The sequence below is a fragment of the Tetrahymena thermophila genome (assembly GCF_000189635.1).
Source record: "Tetrahymena thermophila SB210 genomic scaffold scf_8254383, whole genome shotgun sequence".
Classification (NCBI taxonomy): domain Eukaryota; phylum Ciliophora; class Oligohymenophorea; order Hymenostomatida; family Tetrahymenidae; genus Tetrahymena; species Tetrahymena thermophila.
The window spans coordinates 13,887-32,349 of record NW_002476167.1 but is presented as its reverse complement, the minus strand read 5'-3'; the positions used below and the strand labels follow the sequence as shown (position 1 = coordinate 32,349).

General features: G+C 20.5%; 5 protein-coding genes across 5 annotated transcripts in view; 3 read left to right on the top strand and 2 right to left on the bottom strand. All coding sequences in view use genetic code 6, as the record gives it.

Moving 5' to 3' along the window:
- Nucleotides 1–781: 781 nt before the first annotated feature.
- On the top strand, nt 782–2,947 carry TTHERM_01224660 (tetratricopeptide repeat protein; the record flags this gene model as incomplete). Its single annotated transcript, XM_001024441.3, has 2 exons — nt 782–821; nt 942–2,947. The coding sequence occupies 2 exons, from the start codon at nt 782–784 to the stop codon at nt 2,945–2,947; spliced, it is 2,046 nt and encodes a 681-aa protein (XP_001024441.3).
- A 643-nt stretch (nt 2,948–3,590) lies between these two features.
- TTHERM_001224653 (tetratricopeptide repeat protein) lies at nt 3,591–6,189 on the top strand (the record flags this gene model as incomplete). The annotated part of the gene is made up of 10 exons (XM_012800105.1): nt 3,591–3,703; nt 3,813–3,912; nt 3,989–4,052; nt 4,106–4,281; nt 4,351–4,472; nt 4,535–4,644; nt 4,929–5,125; nt 5,196–5,440; nt 5,563–6,107; nt 6,146–6,189. 10 exons carry the CDS (start codon nt 3,591–3,593, stop codon nt 6,187–6,189), a joined length of 1,716 nt encoding a protein of 571 aa, XP_012655559.1.
- A 4,622-nt stretch (nt 6,190–10,811) lies between these two features.
- On the bottom strand, nt 10,812–11,886 carry TTHERM_001224651 (hypothetical protein). Its single transcript, XM_012800104.1, has 4 exons — nt 11,726–11,886; nt 11,508–11,667; nt 11,325–11,441; nt 10,812–10,947 (listed from the first exon to the last, which is right to left on the bottom strand). Exons 1-4 carry the CDS (start codon nt 11,816–11,818, stop codon nt 10,865–10,867), a joined length of 453 nt encoding a protein of 150 aa, XP_012655558.1. The 5' UTR covers nt 11,819–11,886; the 3' UTR covers nt 10,812–10,864.
- A 1,412-nt stretch (nt 11,887–13,298) lies between these two features.
- On the bottom strand, nt 13,299–16,144 carry TTHERM_01224650 (hypothetical protein; the record flags this gene model as incomplete). The annotated part of the gene is made up of 6 exons (XM_001024440.2): nt 13,299–14,127; nt 14,509–14,594; nt 15,147–15,450; nt 15,506–15,619; nt 15,672–15,920; nt 15,987–16,144. The coding sequence occupies 6 exons, from the start codon at nt 16,142–16,144 to the stop codon at nt 13,299–13,301; spliced, it is 1,740 nt and encodes a 579-aa protein (XP_001024440.2).
- A 2,296-nt stretch (nt 16,145–18,440) lies between these two features.
- TTHERM_001223650 (hypothetical protein) overlaps nt 18,441–18,463 on the top strand; it is a gene marked incomplete at both ends in the record, with an annotated part of 435 nt that continues 412 nt past the window's right edge. Inside the window, one exon of the mRNA XM_012800103.1 lies at nt 18,441–18,463. This exon is cut by the window's right edge and continues 114 nt beyond it. Within this exon, the coding sequence (XP_012655557.1) occupies nt 18,441–18,463 (23 nt within the window).

Below are 18,463 nucleotides of genomic sequence, written 5' to 3'. Positions count from 1 at the left end.
TGCCTTAGTCTTTACAAAAATTAATGTGAAAAAAGTTTTATTGCAAAAAAAATAAATTAGTAGTTAATTCAATCTAAAAAAACTACAAAGATTAAATTTAAAAAATATTTTATCTTCTTCTTAAAATTCAGAAAAATATGCTTTAGGATTTTGAAATTATTGTAAAATATGATAAAATCCTTAAATAAAATATATTTGAATTAATTTAACTCTAATATCTAGGCAACTCACTATTATGAGTTTTATTAATAGATTATTTTTTAATAAAACCTACCTTTCTAATTTATTTTAAAATTTTTAAATTAAAAATAGCATACTAAAATTATTTTTTTATATATTAAATTATTTTTTTAATAGAATAAGTGTCGTTTTTCCGATAAAAAGCAAGCTTAAAGGATATAATAATTAAAAGCCATACTCATTTGCAATTTTATTGATTGCTAAAGTTATAACAGATCAGACTGATTAATTGAAATTGTTTAATCTTTTAGATATACAACTTTTTAGATTTTATTTAATAGTAGGTTTTGTTATTCTGAGTATAATCATACTTGTATTTTTAATTAATTATGGTGTTTTTTTGGTTTATTAAATTTAAAAGCCTATCAAGCTCCTAATTTTATTTTTAAAGAAAAGCTATTAAGAATAATTAACGTATCAAAATTTTGGTAAAATAAATATAACTGAACCAAATTAAGAATAAAACAAATAAAAGAAAATCTATCAAAATAAAAAGAATAGCATATTTTAAAAAAATAATAACAAAAAAACTTCAAATTAAATGCTCTTATCGAACAATAATAATATTTTAATATCAACTAGTAAAAATAAGAATTAGATTTAAAACTAATTTTACAAGTAGGATAATTCATCTTTGCTACTTTAAAATTAACAGTCTTTTAATTTTCAAACGAAAGAATTCTCATTTTAATAATTAAAAGAATTAGATAAATGTGATGATACCTTGAAATCTGATATTCAATTCACTAAAAATTATTCATAGTCCCCAAAAATTCCTATAAGTTTTGATATAACATATCTCAATATTTAATAAAAGTAATTAAAATAAGTTTAGTCTATTTCCTTTGGATAAAATCATCTCAATAAAGAAAATTTACAAATTATTACCAGTACAGCTAAATTAACAACAGAAGAAAGCACTACTTCTTTCCAAAGTGATGAGTTTATTAAATTAAAACAAGATAATAAAAATCAAATTCTGAAAGGGCTAAAGCCTTTATTTTTGGAAATGAAAATTATTAAATAAACTTTTCAAGACCTTGAAAATCTTATCAACTATTCGATAGATGCTTAAAACTATAATTCAGAGGATTTTACAAAATCTCTTTTTCATTTTAGTAAGGCAAAGTCTACATTTTAGCAATTAAAAAACTAAATTGGATTATGGAGATGTTATTATAATTTAGGTCTTGCATCTCTTCTAAACAAAAATTACTATTTAGCATAAGAATATTTCGAATCTGCTATTGAGCTCAGCTTGGAGACTATAGGGATCGATTACCAAGGTATTGAAAACTATAAAATATTCAATAAATCTTAAAATAATTATGAAAATTAACTTTAAATATTGACAAAGAAAATATTTTCAAAAGCATATTGTTTGAAATAGTAAGCTTTATCATTTTACTACCTTGATTAAAATGAAACTAATGAGTCATCTAGTTTGCTTAATAGAAATTTTTTTAAACATAATCATGACATATAAAGAATATAGTAAAGAAGCAGCTCTAATGAAACCCTTTAATTATTAAATTAATCTTTAAACACATTTAAAATTGTCTTGAAATTTGTTGAAAACAATTAATTGAGTTTTTCAGATATCTGCAAAATACATTTGTACTAAGAAATTATAGAGATATTCATATTTTTAAGATAAAATAATAATAAAATTTTTTACAAGTTAATTGAAAAAGTAAATCAAATAATGAATAATTAAAAATATTAAGATAATATAATGAGCGAACCAAGCTATATTTCTTCTGTAAATACTTATAAATAAATTCTTGAAATCCAAAAAAGTAGATAGCTATTTTTGTTAGGGCTAATTGAATAAAGTAAAAATAATAATATTGAAGCATTTGAGTTATTTACTTAAAGCATAGAGGAAGGTAGTCATTACAGTCCTTAATTAAGAAAAAAGCTCATAATTCACATGAAATAAGCAATTAATGATATACCTTTCAAAAGTTTGGTATTTGAAACTCAAAAATAGTTCTTTTACAACAAAAAAACACCAATAGATTTAACTATTGTTGCTTAATTGGATTACTGCAAAGAGAACTATACAATTGAAAGCATTCTTTAAAATATTTAAAAAACCAACTTATTTGAAGAATAAGATAGGATTTAGATCCTAATTTATCATTCGGAAATTGACATTTTTATATCATATACGGTGATCTAATGCAGCTAGGATTGGAATGTCATTATAGACTCTTTAAAAGATATTGAAAGAACAATCATTAATGATAAAATGAAGACCTAGCTTAGTTGGTAAGAAGCCCTATTTTAATCATTATAATTTATAAATGATTTCAGACGACTTGATCATTTAGTATCTTTGAAATAATAATATTTTGACTCAAAAGTAATTTAAAACAATATTAATGAAAGGAGTAACCAGAAATTTTTAACAAATGAAATTAAAAAAGTAATTTTACTTTTATCTAATAACTAAGAAAATGATCATGCTAAGTTAAGTTAGAGATTAAATAACTTTTAAAAAATAATAAATAATTAAAAACCAATAGTTTATCACTTGAAGGAATCGACAAGCTAAAATAATAAAAAAGAATTTAACTCTCCTTTCATTTCATATGAGCCTTTGGAAAATGAGAATTAAATAGTTAGTAAATTAATACAGTTGAGGAAAGAAGATCATCTAAATGAAGGATAAGAATTTTTATCTATTCTTTATAACTTTTGAGCAGTTTTTTTTTAAAGAAAAGAAAGAATTTTATAGATTAAATTCATTTTAATCATTAATTAATTTTGGTTTTAAAATAATTGTAAATTTTTTCATTTTTATGAATTAGTAGAAAATACATAATTATTTAACTTTAATTAATTTATTCTTTTAAAGATAAAATAAAAAAAAGAAATAATATTAAAATTAAAAATTTAAAAAAAAATAATCTAAAAAAGGATTCTTTTAATTAGTAAATTAATTTCAAAAAAAATTATTTATTTATTTTTAGTAATCACAATAAAATTAACAAATTAGTTTTACTTTAGCAATTAGTTATTTAATTAAATTTTAAAAAATTTATTTTTTATTTAAAATTTAATCAGACGAAAGCATACAAAATTTTAAGCAATTCTGTATTAAATTATTTAATTACCTTCATCATTAATTTATTTTGTGTTAATATTAAAATATTATTTTCTTTTACTCTATTCATTTTAAAGTCATCAAGCAGTGATAAATTTTACTGCCAAAAATTAATAAATTAAATATATAAATTAAATAAATTTCTTTTACTATCCTAATTATTTAAACTATTCTTTCAGTAAATTGTAAAATCATAAAAGTAGAAGTAAAAACAAATAAACATTGCTAATTTACAGCAATGAAGTATTTAATTTTCAGGTTAATTTTAACAGTATCTCTACCTATTATTTTAGGAGTTGGGGTTGTATTGAGCATATTTTATTAGCTCTTATGGTAAGCCCTAAATCAATGGTAAAAACATAATAAAACTAAAATTTATATTAATTTTTAGAGCTAGCTTTCATAATTATCATCTATTAATGAATATTAAATCTAATAATTATTAATACAATAAAAATAGGTAATTTGATAGTGCTAATTGGGTTGAGTAAACATAAAAGCAAGTACTATACAATTCTATATATTCATAGTAAATCCTGTTAGAGTATAGCTTTAACTAAGTATTTTTTATTCTTAAATTATTTTTATTCATAATTTGTATGATTGAATTTTTGAACCTACTTTTACTAATAAAAGCTGGAACTTCACATGGTTGTGATCAAAAATATGTTAAATAACTACTAGTCTGGTTAAATGTTATGTAAAATTTAAATTTAAATTTAAGATTTTTTTAATCTAAAACATCTAAAATAGATAACCATCAAACAACATACCTATTATGCTCATATAGAGAGTACATGCTAAACTAATGTCCACAAAATGTATATGATTAGATTAATAGAAGTATTTTCTATACACAGCTTTATTTTGTGAGATCGATATTCAAATACGATCTTCTTCCACCTGAATAACAATATTTCATCAAAATGGTATTCAAAAATTATTTTAAATAAGCAAAACTTTTTAAAATTTTAACTTTTTTAATAAATTTGTATTAGAACTAAGACTTATCTTTTTATGGTAGAGCAGCTTTTTTAGCAGCATAATAAAGCGGAATAATTTAAATAAATAGTATTCATGATGCAGATACAACTGCAACATATACAGTCAATCCTTCCGTGTAAAATCACATAAATAAAAATGAAATAGTTTGATTTAGAATTATTTTTATTTAATGAAAAGATTGTACAATTATACATAATCTACCTACTATACTTGTGAAGGAACATAATATATAGAACCATATGATCCAAGATGTAGATTTTGGTATTAATATGCTAAATAAAATGAAGGTAAAATTATATTTTTATTTAAAAAAAAGTATATTCAAAATTATCTAAACTGTATGTACACCTAACTTAATAAGAGACCAAAAATAATACCCAAAATATATTAAATGCCAAATTTATATATGGATTTTATTATAAAAAAATTAAATTAATTTGTGATGATTTTTGCTCATTTTTAATGAGCGCTCAGTTATTTTATTAGGGTGCTTAGTTTAACAGTTTTTCTTGTATTAAAAATAAAAAAATTAAGTTAATAAATTTATATTATCAACATATTCACAAAATAGGTATGTTTATCTATTAGCCTTATAATGACGCATTAACAGGAGCATTATAAATGAGTATTTCTACCTAAATTTTAAAAGATTATTAGTTTTATTCTGTAGGTGCTATCATTTTTAAAATGCAAAATATAGTAAACATATTTAACTCTTATTTAAGTGAAAATTCTTATACAGTATTATTTCATGAATTCGATGCAACAGTAATTGTTTTTTTAGATAGATATTAATTGAATATATAATTTCAAATTCATAAATTATTAACTAATTTAGGTTTTTTATCATCCGTTGCTTATTTATTATTAAACAACAACATGGGCAGACGTAGAATTTTTAAATATTAATTAATTTTGCAATAATTCTAATGAAGAGATGGATATTTGCTTATCATAAAAATAATAATTTATGAGCAAATTAAACTAAACCATATAATTCATTAAAACTGGAAATTATTAGATTGATAGCTAAACAAATTTGGATTAACTTTACTCAAGCTGGGAAAGATTTGGATAAAAATAGTAAAATTATTTAAATTTAATTATTGCCTGTTAATACCCTATTTATTCATTTATAATTTATTTTTTTTAATAAAAAACCCTAGCATTTTTTATTGAATTAATTTATTTTATTTTTAATTAAGGATGAGTATTGTATTTCCTATTTAGAGCAAGCTTAAAGGGATTAATACTTAAAAACCATACTCTTATGCAATCTTATTGTTGGCAAGAGTAATAACTGATAATAGTGATTAACTGAAATTGTTTAACATATTAAATACAAATATTATTAAGGCTTATTTGTTAATTGGATTTGCTTTACTTAGTATAATAATACTAATATTTATTAGTAATTATGGTTTTTTTTTGGTGTTTTAAATTTAAAATCCTATTGAAATGCTTATAATATTTTTAGAGAAGAGTTACTTGGAATAATTAACATATCAGACAAGTGGAAATCAAAACAAAATTGAAATATAAATTTAATAAAAAATATAAAAGAAGTTTAAATAAATTAAAAACAGACCTAGTTTATCTTTTAAATCTGCTTAAAAGTTAAATTTATTTTAAAAGTTTTGGTAAAATTCTAATAAAATAAATAAAAATAATAATTAAATCTAAAAATAGCATTAATTACAAGATAGTTCGATTTTTTAATCTTAAAATTTGACAATATCAAATTAATAAAGTAAATAATAATCAACATATAATCAATAAAAATACTAGGTTAATCATTAAAAAATTAAATAAGATTTTAAAGAAGTATCTGAATTTTTAAGCTTAAATAATAACAATAACACTTAATCACCATCTTAGATTCCTATGATCTCTTAAAAAATAAATGAATGTGTCTAGTAATCATAAATAATAGGAAATTAGTCTATTTTAGAGTAAAATATCCCAGGAAATAAAACTAACTTTTAATCAAATACAAGTACATTTAAAACAATTACTGAAAAGAGCACTAAATCTTTGTTAAATGACAAACTTATTAAAAATAAATAGGAAGATAAAAATTAAATTCTGAAAGGTCTAAAACCTTTATTCTTAGAAATGAAAATTATTAAATAAGTTTTTTAAGATCTTGAAAGACTCATAAACTACTCAATAGATGCTCAAAAATATAACTCTGAAGATTACACTAACTCTCTCTTTCATTTTAGTATGGCTAAGTCTACATTTTAGCAACTATAAAATTAAATAGGACTGGGCAGATGTTATTACAACTTAGGTCTTGTATCTCTTCTAAACTAAAATTATAGTATTTCATAAGAATATTTCGAATCATCTATTTAGCTTAGCTTAGACTCATTAGGAGTTGATTATTACAGCCTAATGGGCTATAAAATCTTAAATAAATCTTAAAATAGTGATGAAAAACCAATTTTGCTTTTAGTAAAAAGAATATTTTCATAAGCACATTGCATTAAGCAATAAGCTCTATAATTTTATTATAATGATTAAAACTAAAAAATTTTTGGAAAAAACTAATTATTAAACAACTAAATTAATAACAATCATATAAAATAGCCTATAAATTTAAATGAAATTATTTAACAAGTAAATAAAGAATTAAACTAATCTTTAGAAATCTTTTAGATCATTTTGAGATTTATGGAAAATAATGAATCTAGCTTTTCAGATATTTTCAAAATATTTCTATACTAGGAAATAATTGAGATATTTATATTTTTAGGATAGACTAATAATTTTTAAGTTTAAAAACTCATTTATAAAGAGAAGATGCTATTAGGTAATTCATAAGTTAAAGATAACATCATGGATGAGTCAATATAAGCCTAATTTTATGGAAAGAAAAACCAGAGGCAAACTGTAATGTAAAATTTAAATCCATGTTTAAATAAATAAATAATTCAAATCCAGAAAAGTAGACACATTTTTTTGTAAGCATTGATTCAATAAAATAAAAACAAACACTTAGAAGCAATTTATTTATTTACTTAAAGTATAGAAGAAGGTAGTTTCTACAGTCCTTGTTTAAGAAAAAAAGCAATTTATCACTTAAGCCAACTTATTGATTATACTAATAATACTCAGCTCAAAAATCTGGTAAATGAAGATAAAGAATAGTTTTTAAGCAGTTCAAATCCTCCAATCGATTTAATTATTTTGCTTTAGTTGGATTATTATAAATAATACTCTACTGTGTTGAATTATGCCTTTAAAGCCTTTAAAAATCTAATTTCTTTTAAGGCCATGATAGAATTTAGATACTAATTTTTGATACAGAAATACATACATTCATGCCTTTTACCATTATCAAAAATATGCAGCACTTAAATTTAATAATAAACTCATTTAAGGAAATTTATAAAACAATAATCGAAGTCGAAACAAAAAAATAACTATATTGGTAGGAGGCATTATTTTCATCTTTAAATTCTATTTATTATTTGAAAATAAGTGATTAAGTATCTCTAAAATTCAATCAAAATAAAAATGAAAATGAAGAAATATAAAGAATGTTAAAACATCAGAATAAAAAAGTTATTTTGCTATTTTCTAAAAACCAAGAAAACGACTGTTTTTTTTTAAATAGTAAATTTATGACTTAATAAGAAATTATTAAATATTAAAAGCCTATTGTTTATCACTTAAAAGAATTTTCATTATAAAAAACTAATACCTTTGATAATAGCTCTTCTTTAATAGAATATGAATCATTTAATGAAGAAAATAAATTTATTTCTAAAATTATTTAATTGAGAAATGAAGAGAATTTTAATGATGAGTAAGAATTTATATCAGTCCTTTTTAATTCTTGAATAGGCAAAATCTAATAAAATTAACTTAAATATTAATCAATAAAACAAACCAAATTTATATGTAAAGATAAACTATAAAAAGTAAGTATAAAATTTATTTACTATCATTAGAAAACAACATTAAACAATTTAATTATATTTAAATACTTTTATTTATTTTTTGTATTCTTAGACAGGCTTTTCTTATGCTTTTTAGAGATAATTTAAATTAATATTACTAAAATAAATAATAAATATATAGATAATTATGAGCACATAAAAATAGCAGTATAGCTCAGCAACACTTCCTACTACAAATTAAAATTAATTCCAATTTATTTAAAATATATATTTTATATTCATTTTAATATTTAAGAATTGAGAAATTAACTTAATTTATAAATAGAAAACAAAAAACAAATAAATTTGAGCCAAGCTTATTATTTTTTTATTTCAAATTAGCTAAATTTAATTTAGCTTACTTTATTTATATTTTATCAGATAAGTTTTTTGATATGAATTTTAGAATATTATAATTTATTTATTAATAAGAATATTTTTTCATTTATTTTTTTATTCTTGTCAAATAATTTAAAACTTAAATATTAACCTGTTAAATATTCTAATATTTTATTATTAAATATATTATATTAAATTATTTACTTTTTTAGTAGAAGAATTAAAGTAGGAATAGAAAAAATATAACATAATAAATATTTGACTCAGAAAAATAATTAATTAATTAATTAAATATTTTGAATTTGAAGCTTTGAAAATTATTAAAAAGTTATGATAAGCATTAATAAATTGTCTTTTTTTGCAATATTTTGTTGCCTCTAAGTAATCTACTTCATTATTACCATTTAAATTTTGATGGAAGAGAGTTCTCGCTGGTTGTAGCTTTTAATTTTGTTCACCCTCTATAGCTAGATTTTATCTTTAAACGAAAATTTTAAACCCTTATTCAATGGCTATCCCTAATATTTCATTCGGATTTAAAAATGTCATAATAATTAAGATTTTATTTTGATATACTTTCTTTCAAAATTTTAAATGTAGTAGAAGTTAATACTGATCTATTTAAATTGCATTTTGATAAGATTTAAGTAGGTTCTTGCATGGTAGGAAAAATTAGAGTATTCCAATCCTTAGCTATTTAAAAAGATTGAAGTGAAAGAGATAATTATGACATTATGTGACCTTCTCATCATAGAAATAATGGTCAAATATTTCTCTGGCTATATTGAACATTAAAATTTACCTAATATATTTATACTTATGATTATAACACAAGCTTCATTTAGCAAAGAACTAGACTTAATTGGAACTTTTGCCTCTTATTTAAGAATAGCACTCCATCTATTTTTTTTAAACCTTTATTTTGAATTTGATTCAATTTCTTCTAAGTTATTTACAGCCTACTTTATACTTAGAGTAGTAGGAAACAATTATTTCTAAGGAAAATAAATTAAATACTAAATAAATGAAATAAACATTTAAACATGCTTGCAAAAGCTGAATTAGCTACTGGAGTAAGATTCTCAATAGCTAAATGCATTTTAAGTTATATTTAAGATATTTTGTAATGAAAATGTTAATCTTTAAGAAAACTAGTAAGAATAATTAAGAACTTTAAAAAATTTAGCATATGCTAAAAATCATTTAAAAAAGATTGATTTAATAATCAACGATAGAGAAAAAGACATAATAATAGCAATAGGATTTATTTCAAAGCTTACAATTAAATAATATTTAGTAGAATCTTAATTTCTTCTTTAAGAAAACTATTAATCGTGGGTTCATAATTATTAATTTGATGAATAAGAAATATAATAAATTGCTAATCTTAGGAATATAAACCATCCATTTAGCTAACCATTTGTGTACAAAAATAAAAAATATAACTTTAATATTTATTTGTTAATGATTCTAGCTTTTTAAAAAAACATAAAAGATTATATGGATTTTTCTCCTACTTAAACCTTGTATGACTTATTTAGCTACTGAAAACAAATAAATAAATATATTTTTGTAATTTATAATTTAACTCTAATTGTAAATATTTAAATCCTAAATAAAATATTTTTTAATTTTAATAAATTACTTTAGAATATTCAAACTTGGTATTTCGAATTTCTTAAGAATTTTTATGATTATTGAATAAATTTATTTTAAAATTTTGCATTTTAAAGAGTTGTTATAATTTCCCGTCATTTATTTCTGTTACTAACAACAGAGTGAGTAGCCAATCAATTAAAGTCGTTTTTAGGAGATTTGGAATTAATTTATTATTTATTTCACTTGATATTCTTTCTACTTTTACATGCATATATCTACTATAAAATATTATTTTGTAATCCCATAGTTATCTATAAAATCTAAATAAAAATATGATTGTATAATTAAAAATTTAATAAAAAAATCATAAAGAAAGATTGATATAAATTAAAATTATGAGTATTATTAATTAAATTCTATTATAAAATTATTTATTTAAATAATATTAAATTGCATTTGGCTTATTTAAAATATATATTTTACATTAATTTTTTCATATTAATATTTAAGAATTTAGAAATTGATTAACTTAGTTTATATATCGAAAGCAAAATAAATACAAACTTTGAGCCATACTTTTAATTCAAATTGCAGAATTTAATTTATCTTTATTTATATTCTATCATTTAAGATTTTCTGATATGATATTTAAATTCGCAAGACTAAAAGAGTAGAATACTTCAAGAAAGGCATATTAATGGAGTTCTAATAAATATTAGAATTTATTTGTTAGAATATTTTTTCATTTATTTATTTTTGCTTAAATAATTTTAATATATCTTTGCTTGAATAATATTTTAATATTTTTTTTAGAATATTTATTAAAATAATATATTTTTTTAGAAGAAGGATTAAAAAAAGAATAGAAAAATATAAGTCTGTGGACAATAAATTAATAAATCAAAAAATTAAATACTTTGCTTGTTGAAAATATCACATAATATTTAATTTAGTAAAATAATCAATTAGATTTTATTTTAAATTTGAATCTTTGAAATTTAATAAAAAGTTATGAATATCATTCATAAATTAACTTTTTTTACAATATTTTGTTTACTCTAAGCAAACTACTTAATAATTACCATTTAAATTTTAATGGAAGAGAGCTCTCGTTGGTTATAGCTTTTAATTTTATTAGTTCTCATTGGCTAGATTCATTTTTTAATCTTAAGTATTAAACCCTTATTCAATGGCTTACACTATTATTTCATTCAGATTTAAAAATGTCATAATAATTAAGATTTTATTTTATTATACTTTCTTACAAAATTTGAGATGTAGTAGAAGTTAATACTTATCTATTTAAATAGTATTTTGATAAGATTTAAGTATGTTCTGGCATAGAAGGAAAAATTAGAGTATTCCAATCCTTAGCTGTATAAAAAGATTGTAGTGAAAGAAATGATTATGACATTATGTGACCTTCTAATCATAGAAATAATGGTCAAATACTTCTCTGGCTATATTGAACATTAAAACTTACCAAATATATTTATGCTACTGATTATAATGCAAGCTTCATATAGCAAAGAGCTAGACTTAATTGCAAATTTTTTCTCTTATTTAAGAATAGCATTGCACCTTTTCATTTTAAACCTTTATTTTAAATTCGACTCTATTTCTTCTAAGTTATTTACAGTCTACTTTATACTTAGAGTAATAGAAAATAATTATTTCTAAGGGAAATAAATTAAGCACGAAATAAATGAAGTATACATTTAAACAAGCTTGTAAAAGCTGAATTAGCTACTAGAGTAAGATATTAAATAGTTAAATGTATTTCAAATTAACTTTAAGATATTTTGCGCAGAAAATGTTAATGCTTAAGAAAATGAGCAAGAATAGTTAAGAACTTTAAAAAATTTAGCATATGCTAGTAATCATTTAAAAAATATTGATTTAATGATAAACAATAAATAAAAAAACATAATACAAGCACTGGGATTTATTTCAAAACGTACAATTAAATAATATTTAGTAGAGTCTTAATTTCTAATATATGAAAATTACTAATCATGGGTTCAAAATTATTAATTTGATGAATAGGAAATACAATAAATTGCTAATCTTAGGACAATAAATCATCCATTTGGCTAACCTTTTGCCTACAAAAATAAGAAATATAACTGTAATATTTACTTGTTAATGATTCTAGCTTTTTAAAAAAATATAAAAGATTTTATGGAATTTTCTCCTACTCAAACGTTGTATGACTTATTTAGCAACTGAAAATAAACAAATAAAATAAATATATTTTTTGTAATTTATAATTTTAACTTATTATTTATTAACAGCAATATTATCAAATCGTTAATAAAATATTTTTTCATATTTAAATTACTTTAGAATATTCAAACTTGATATTACGAATTTCTTAAGAATTTTTATTAATATTGAATAAATTTACTAAAAATTTTTGCATTTTAAACAGAGGCTGATATAAATAACTTCCTTCCCTCATTTCTGTTACTTATTACAAAATTGCTAATTAAAGTTATTTTTAGGAGGTTTGGGGTTAATTTATTTTATTTCGCTTGATATTAATATATCATTTATTATATTCAAAGTATTTGTTATTTCTAGTTATTTCTTATTCATTATTTTAAAAAAAAATATATGATTTAGCGGATATATTTTTTAGTTTTTCTCGGATTGATTGATTCATACACATACTAGTTTTCACTTTGCTGTCATCTTATGAAATAAGGTCTCCTCTATAACATAATAAAGGCGAAAAATTTCATTAACCTCACTCTCAATAATCTTTCTAAAAGGACAACTTATTTTTCCATACCTAGAGTAAAAGTTTGTAATTATTAATTTTTAATATTAATTTCAATCGCTAAACTGAATTCTCAAATATTTATTTTTTACATTAAAAAGTTGAAATATATTGACTTAAATTCATCAATAAAATATAGAATAATTTTTTTAGATGATTCATATATTCTCTGAAATTTAATCAAAAAATTATTAGAGTTCACTATTTATAAAATAAACAAATCATTTTTTTAAATACAACATATATAAATATTTAGAAAATTATAAGATAGATTTCAATATACACTATTTTAAATTTTGAGATTTTATATAAAATGTTATTGTATTTAATTCTTAAAGCTAAGATCTATTTTTTCAAAAAGCCTAGCTTCTTATAAGAAGCAAATATTTAAATGAGTATTAATCTCAGATAATAAATTTGGATTGTTAAAATTGAAGTTTCTGCTTTTTGTGAATATATCAAATAGATTTTAATCAAACTATTTTTCTTCTTTTAAATACTAATTAAACATTTCCTTCAGGAAACGCTCAGCTAGCATATAATAATTTCCTTTTTAAACTAAGAGTTCTTACCATAAATGTGAGAATTTTTCAGGGGATTAATCTTATAATAACAAAAAGTGATCTTATATTTGCTAATAAACTTACTATAAGTATCCTTTTTCATAGTAAATCTTCCAGCCTTATTAATATTGTATTTTACATTATGTTAGGTAAGATCTTTCTAAGGTTTAAGAAATAGTTTATTTAAAAGATTACATATTAGAATTGAGTGTTTCTTAAATATCTGTTTTAGGAAATGGTAATTATTATAAATTTATTTACAAAATCTATTTGTATTGTTCTAAATTTGAATTATATTAACGAAGTAATTTTTTCTCCAAATTTTTATAGTAAGAGTTATTTATTTTTTGATCAATATAAAATAGTATTTATTCTATGTTAAAATATTTTAAGGCAACCTTTTCATTTAAACAATTGTCTTATGATTCCTTGTTCTGTTTTAGCTTTAGATCTTCTTAACCAAATAAATCTTTATCCTCTTCATTTTTCGAAATTAAGTAGCAATAACTAGAATCTCTATCAGGGATTTAGCCTAGTAATCTAATTATCATGAAATTAATGCAATTTTTTAAATAAATTGGGAGTATTCTAAGCTTTATTGATAAATACTTGAAAAAATAAACTATCAACTAAAATAAAGAGTAGAATATTTTAAGGACTCCTAAAATAGGGTTAACAACTAATATTTACAAAATTGGAAAATAGCAAGAATAATTTAGGTTTTCAGGATTCACATATTTGTTATAAATAATCACAGAATATGAGTATTGTAGCAAAATAATAAATAAAGCTAATACGTAAAGTAATGCTAACTTAGCTACTTACACAAAGAGATAGAAAACTCCAATTATCCTACATACAATATTAATCAAGATTATTCCAATTAAGAAATAGAGACAAAAATAGTTATAAAAATATGACCCACAAGAGCATCTAAAACAGCAACCTCCAAAAATACCATCTTCATTGTCATTATTGTTGTGATCTTCGTCAGCTTAGTCTTCTAACTTTTTCATATTAATTTTAATTTTTTATTTAACCAAATTGAAAAGAGTATGAACAGTAGTTCTATCACAATCCTTGGTGCTAAAAATAAATATCCATACAATTTTAATCTAGTATTCAAAACATGTGAAACACTCAAATGATTAAAATTCTTTCCATAGATCTTTAATTTTGTAAAAGTAATTATCATATTTATCATAGTTGATTTTTTTAGACAATTTAAATAGTGCTTCCTAGCTCAAACTAGAGATTTAATAATTTAAATTGTTGATTTATTTTTCATAAGTCCTTAATTAGTAGTATCTTAGCACTGATTAGCATTCAACCATCAATACTTTTACTTTTTCTATCCTATCTTCTTACTTTAAAATTTCCTTTTTAAAATAATTTATGATCAAATTAGACAGAAATTCATCTTTAAACGGCTCGATTTCGTTTGAGACTTGCATGAGACTCTGTTAATTAAAAAACTACATCATACACCTAACAAGTAAGTGTATTTTCAAGTTTTAAAGATATCTATACGATTCTTAGCTCAATTACAGCTATTTTACTTGCTCAGCCATAGCTTTTTCCATGTTGAATTCTTAAACAATCTTTTAAAATTTTGAATTAAAAGCAAGGTTTGAGTATTATTTTGTAAAGTTTTCTTGATCCCAAATTTTTTAGATATAGTAATCTAAACCTTAGTAATAATACCAAAACATAGGAACTCCAATTAAACAATTAAGTAATTCCCGAGGCGTATCAAAAAACAAAGTTTAAATACCATCTCTAAAATTCCAGTATTTCTTATTGAATTTAGAATCCTCAAAAGTTTAATTTATAATTCTCTTCCTTGTAAATGAATTGCAGTATCTATAATTTTATAATTTTTTTTAATTTAAATACATTAAAAATTATTTTGAGATACATTTCACTAAAATTAGGTTGTCCAATTTTATTGATTAACTTCAAGATAGATTGGCTTGACATAAAAAATTTTTCTGAAATTTGCCAAGTTTTTATTTAGCCTCCTTCAGTTATTCTATGATAAATTAAAATAAATTGAAATATCTATTTAAAATAAAATGATTTACGTAGTAAATGTACCGATTTACTAAATAGTTTGCAGTTAAGTTTTGGTTAAAGACCTTCCTATTACAGATGGTTTCATTTCATTCGGATTTGGATGTATTTGATACTGTAAAGGTTTAAAGTTGATATTTGATGGACAGTAGTTTTTTAAAATATTAGAAGGATCTTAATTTCCCCCAAAGCTTTCAGATGGTTATAATATGTATTACTTGTTTTCTGAATAAGCTTTTTCCCTCTAATTATCATCTTTACTGAAATACAATTTTATATCACTTAATTTAGTAAGCACTTGGTGTAAAATTCTGTTTATATTTTACCAATCATAATTTTCTTTAAGGTCTTTTTCTTCAAAAAGATGGTTTAAAAAAGATAGTTCTTATTCATTAAGCTAATTATCATAAGCTATCTCAACCTTATCTGGTTTATTTTCGAATAATTATTTGAGTTTTTCTTTTTTACTATTTAAATAATTCATTTTTATTTTATTTTGTTTAAAATTAAATAATATTTTTTTTTAATGATGAATGAATGATAATTTAAGTAAGTAAATAGAAGCTCTAAAAGATTATGTATATATGTATAATATATTATTTTAATATTTCAATATATATAACTGTAAATAATTATGAGCTAAACGCAAATAACATAGATATATATAATTAAAAGAAATAGATTGTAAGTTTTTTTTATCATATTTTATAAGAATTTATTTAAAAAAAATATGAGAGCAAAATTAAACATTTTTCAAATCAATGAAATAAAATTTATTATTTAATTTGACCTGAAAATTTTAAAAATTATTTTTTTCAGAAGATTTTATGTTAAAATATTTATGAATAAATATAAAATAAAACCAAAAAAATAACAAAAATTATTCAATTTAATGGTTTTTTTATCGAAAATTAGAATTAATATCTTGAATATATCTTATCTCAAAATAATGTTATAGCCACTTTTTATAATTTATGTGTTAAACGCAAATAAAATAGATATTTTTCTCAACATAGTATTAAACTAATGAAATCTTTATCTTTCTTATGTTAAATTTAAAAAATGTGTAATTAAAAGTAATATATTGTAGGCTTTTTTTTAACCATATTTTATAAGAATTTATTTAAATAAAAATGAGAGAGTAAAAAAATAAAACATTTTTCAAATCATTAATGAAGTAAAATTTTTTATTATATTTGGCCTGAAAACTACTAAAATAATTTTTTTTCAGAAGATTTTAGGCATAAATAATATTCATGTTTAATAAAATAAATACAAAAAAATAACAAAAATTATTTGAGCTAATAACTTTTTATCTAAAATTAGAATTAATATCTTAAATTTATCTTATCTCAAAATAATGTAATAGCCACCCACATTTTATATTTGTTAAAACAATTGAAAGTAAAATAAAAATTCAAGTGGAAAGCTTTAAAATAATCTAAATAAAGGTTCAAACAGTGTCATTATTTTAAATATTTGATGTAAATTAAAAAATTTACTTATCTCAAAACAAACAATATCATAGCCACATTATATAATTTACAAAGAGATCAAATAATATAATTGAAAGTAGAGTAAATATGCAAGCTACAAGCTTTGAAAAAAATAGCTTGTATTTACATATTTTTTCTAAAGAAACTATTTTATTATAAATTAAAATGAATCTTTTAAAAAATTAACAATGCTTCTAATATTAATGGCCTCTATAATATTATTATTTAAAAGCGAATAATATATTTAATAATAAAATGTAAGAAGTATTAAAATTTGTCTAGTTGTTTAAAACATTAGAATAGAACATTTAATTTATCTATTACTTAAATACATTCATAATATATAATTTAAAGACTGTTTCATAATTTAAAATTAGTTAAATAAAAGTAGAATATATTTATTATTAATGAATCAATGATAAAGCAACTTTTTACAATTTTAATAAATAAATTCATTCTAGTTATTTCATTTATACTAAATAAATTATCCAAAAATTGAATGTTCAAAATAATATCTGACCCTCTAATTATATAATATCTATAATGTATAAATCATTTATTTTTTAAATAAATTATAGCTAGCTATTTGCTTTCTATTTTAATTTAAGTTATAAAATTTAAATTTTATGAATATAATTTGTCATACATACATATCTGGGATTATGATATATAATAAAATATATTAATTTACAAGGATAAATTAGCAAAACATATGAAACTATAATTAATCAATGAAGCAGTTCCATAGGAGTATCACATAAAAAATGTAAATACTATCTCTTAAATTCCAGTATTTCTTGCAGAATCTTAAATACTTAACTTTTTTTTTCTTATTCTCTCCTTGATATTGCTTCTCTCTTATATCATATAATTTTAATTAAATACAAAATTCGAGATCATATTTCAAAATTATGAATTTAGAGCATAATATAAACATTCTACTTTTAATTATAAATAAAAAGATCGATTTAAATATGAAGATTTTGGTTTCAAATTTTAAATGCCATATATTTTTACTTGTAGTGCAAAAAATGAGTTAGTGAAGAAATACAAAAAATAAAATTTAACTAAAAAAAATTACTAAAATTAATTCAAACTATCAATTAATTGTTATTTATTTAAAAATAAATTTGACAATTAAATTTATATTTCTTAAATAATGTCATAGCCAAGTTTATTTTATAATTTGCAAAGAGATTGAATAAAATAATTCGAAGAAAAATAAAAACTCAATTTACAAGCTTTAAAAAAATAGCTTATATTTAATTATTTTTTCTAAAGAAAATGTCTGACTTACTACAGATTAA